This window comes from Panulirus ornatus, chromosome 23 (genome assembly GCF_036320965.1).
Source record: "Panulirus ornatus isolate Po-2019 chromosome 23, ASM3632096v1, whole genome shotgun sequence".
In the NCBI taxonomy this organism is placed as follows: domain Eukaryota; kingdom Metazoa; phylum Arthropoda; class Malacostraca; order Decapoda; family Palinuridae; genus Panulirus; species Panulirus ornatus.
In genome coordinates, this window is record NC_092246.1 from 15,307,399 (window position 1) to 15,311,291 (window position 3,893).

At 44.4% G+C, this 3,893-nt stretch overlaps 1 protein-coding gene across 1 annotated transcript in view; it reads left to right on the forward strand.

The window, feature by feature from the left end:
• The first annotated feature begins 777 nt into the window (after positions 1–777).
• LOC139756953 (probable glutamate receptor) overlaps positions 778–3,893 on the forward strand; it is a 48,340-nt gene continuing 45,224 nt past the window's right edge. The window contains exons 1-5 of the mRNA XM_071676897.1: positions 778–859; positions 1,455–1,579; positions 1,718–1,834; positions 2,813–3,039; positions 3,213–3,341. Coding sequence (XP_071532998.1) covers positions 778–859; positions 1,455–1,579; positions 1,718–1,834; positions 2,813–3,039; positions 3,213–3,341 — 680 coding nt within the window. The remainder of the gene's footprint in view (positions 860–1,454; positions 1,580–1,717; positions 1,835–2,812; positions 3,040–3,212; positions 3,342–3,893) is intronic.

Consider the following 3,893-nt stretch of genomic DNA (forward strand, 5'->3'; position numbering starts at 1 on the left):
GATGTGTGGTAATAAAAAGAGTGTGGTTGAGAGAGCAGAAGAGGGTGTTTTGAAATGGTTTGGTCACATGGAGAGACTGAGTGAGGATAGATTGACCAAGAGGATATATGTGTCAGAGGTGGAGGGAATGAGGAGAAGTGGGAGACCAAATTGGAGGTGGAAAGATGGAGTGAAAAAGATTTTTAGTGATCGGGGCCTGAACATGCAGGAGGGTGCAAGGCGTGCGAGGAATAGAGTGAATCGGAACGATGTGGTATACCCGGGTCGAGGTGCTGTCAATGGATTGAACCAGGGCATGTGAAGCGTCTGAGGTAAACTATGGAAAGTTTTGTTGGGCCTGGATGTGGAAAGGGAGCTGTGGTTTCGTTGCATTATACATGACAGCTAGAGACTGAGTGTGAACGAATGGGGCCTTTGTTGCCTTTTCCTAGCGCTACCTCGCGTACATGCGGGGGGAGGGGGCTGTCATTTCATGTGTGGCGGGGTGGCGACGGGAATGAATAAGGGCAGACAGTATGAATTATGTATATATATATATATATATATATATATATATATATATATATATATATATATATATATATATATATATATATATATATATATATATATATATATATATATATATATATATATATATCTGAGTGTGTATATATATGTATACGTTGAGATGTATAGGTATGTATATGTGCGTGTGTGGACGTGTATGTATATACATGTGTATGTGGGTGGGTTGGGTCATTCTTACTCATTTTCATTTCATTATAGACGAGACAGATGGCGGTGAATATGGTCTCAGTACTGCTGCTCCTGGTTGCTGGAAACCTTCTGATAGATGCTCATTTGCCTTGTCATGCTGGTAAGTCAAACATTCTAAATACGTTACAACATTGTACAGGGATGTACAGAAATGTGCTTCGTCTCCAGTGGGAGAATGTTCCTTTCCCTCCTTCCTTGTGTCTTGCACGACTTTCATCCGTAATTTGTTTAATGCCTTGGTATATGGTTTGTATTGCTCATTATTGATAAATAAAAGCGACTCAGGCAGAACAAACAATGGCCCAAGGGGACTACAGACTGGGGATGGGTTGGCTGGCAGGCAATGGTAATAAGGTAACCTTCAGGGGAGAGCGATAGAGAGGAAGAGAGATAGAGAGAGAGAGAGAGAGAGAGAGAGAGAGAGAGAGAGAGAGAGAGAGAGAGAGAGAGAGAGAGAGAGAGAGAGAGAGAGAGAGAGAGAGAGACAGACAGACAGACAGACAGAGAGAGACAGAGAGAGACAGAGAGAGCGACAGAGACAGAGACAGAGAGAGAGAGAGAGAGAGAGAGAGAGAGAGAGAGAGAGAGAGAGAGAGAGAGAGAGAGAGAGAGAGAGAGAGAGAGAGAGTGTGTTAGCAGTATCTCAGATACAAGACCAACATCTTATCTTAACATGACACTTTCTGTTCAAGCAGTTCACCATGAAGTAACATCAGCAGTGGCGGGGGTGGTGGATGCCGTGCTGACGTCATCACCATTACCCCACTGCTCCCTTTTTCTCTTCACTGACCAGAGCAAATCGGACTTTGATGTCTTTCTGGTAAATATCGTTAACGTAGTCATTACATATCATAATCAAGTTTTGTCCAAGGTTGATAGTTTCTAGAGTATTCTAAAACATAGAAGGACATCCGTGTGCGAACGTAATTCATGTTTCACTGGTGTCTGACTTCTGCAGTTCTTATCTAATCTCCGGACCCCTGTGGGAGTAGGGATCTTCGATGCAGTAGTTGCTGACCGAGGCTCAGACGTCGCCCAGACCCGACTGTCTCGGGTCATCGCTGAGGCTCGTCAGGTAAGTCACGTGGACACTTGTGTTGTTAGGTAGAATGTCATAGACAGACGGTATGTAAATTACACGACAGCTGAACCTGCATTCCTGAGGCAGCGAACAGGTCACCCTCACACTATCGCTGAGGAGGATAGATTCGTTATCACCCATGAGGTGGATAGATCTGATTACTGAGTTGACATGAGGTGGATAGATCTCATGACTGAGTTGACATGAGGTGGATAGATCTGATTGCTGAGTTGACATGAGGTAGATAGATGTCATTACTGAGTTGACATGAGGTGGATAGATCTGATTGCTGAGTTGACATGAGGTGGATAGATCTCATGACTGAGTTGACATGAGGTAGATAGATGTCATTACTGAGTTGACATGAGGTGGATAGATCTGATTGCTGAGTTGACATGAGGTGGATAGATCTCATGACTGAGTTGACATGAGGTGGATAGATCTCATTACTGAGTTGACATGAGGTGGATAGATGTCATGACTGAGTTGACATGAGGTGGATAGATCTCATGACTGAGTTGACATGAGGTGGATAGATCTCATGACTGAGTTGACATGAGGTGGATAGATCTCATGACTGAGTTGACATGAGGTGGATAGATCTCATGACTGAGTTGACATGAGGTGGATAGATCTCATGTCTGAGTTGACATGAGGTGGATAGATCTCATGACTGAGTTGACATGAGGTGGATAGATCTCATGACTGAGTTGACATGAGGTGGATAGATCTCATGACTGAGTTGACATGAGGTGGATAGATCTCATGACTGAGTTGACATGAGGTGGATAGATCTCATGACTGAGTTGACATGAGGTGGATAGATCTCATGTCTGAGTTGACATGAGGTGGATAGATCTCATGACTGAGTTGACATGAGGTGGATAGATCTCATGACTGAGTTGACATGAGGTGGTCGCTCTTACATGAGTGCGGAGACATGAGGTCACGAGGGCGTTACAATATCAACAGTTGCGGCAGCTGTCGTGGTGCGTGACGGTGGTGGTGGTGAGCGACGACCCAGCCTTCCTGGCCGCCTTCGCCGAGCTGTCCCTCAAGAGTCGCCTTCTGGTGTGGCCGACGAGGGTCCTGGCCGTCACCCGTCTACCCCTTCAGGAGCTGCAGGACCTACGGATGACCTTCTCTACAACAAACTCACTGTTAGTTATAACCGACGCAACGAGGAGAAAACACATCAGGTAATATAATACATCAAGTAACATCGGGTAATGTAATGCATAGGATATAGAGTTCAATGTAAACTCGTAATGGATATACCAAGGCCCTGTACCTAGAGACATGCAGCTGATGAAGGACACCAGACATGATGTAGATGACCGAACGCAAAGTTCAGAATGTCTTTCCTCAACAGATGCAGTATGTACACCTACTTACCCTACAGCCACCAGGGATCAGAACCACTAAGGGTTGCCACCTGGTTTCCCCAGCGGGGCCTCGTTCTCTCCACACGTCTCCCGATCTTCCCTGACAAGTTTGATAAGTAAACTCAAAGCAAATATACATTTGTGTTTCAGAGTGGATCATCCTTGTGTTGTGAATGTTCCTGAAATGATGTTTGCAATATGTGATTGTCGAAAACAATTTTCTTTTATCGATATAAATCTAAAATGTGCCCACCAAGTGACATGCAGTTTGTGGTTATCATTAATCATCATCTAAATGCCCCAGAAGCGTATTTCAACACTGCGTTTTGATAGACTGGTAACCCCTGGGAAGTGTGGAAGACTACAGCTTCATCTGGAGAGAGGATAAGCATCAGTCACCTGTGTAAACAGGATCTTGGGAAGTATGTTATATGAATAACAAGATCAGGGAATCGTTAAGACATGTAACCCATGCGATTCCTCTTCAGGGTAAAGACAGAAGCTTAAAAATCGAAAGAAGGGAAAGGTACAAGGGTCTAGTGCTGTTGTCTGCAGTACTGTTGGCAGTAATGAACTGTGAACGGTTATTTAACATGGGGTGTTTCACCTACAGGGCGGGACGATTAAGTCGTGCATGATGAGTTTCAATAATACTGAATTCCTGATAC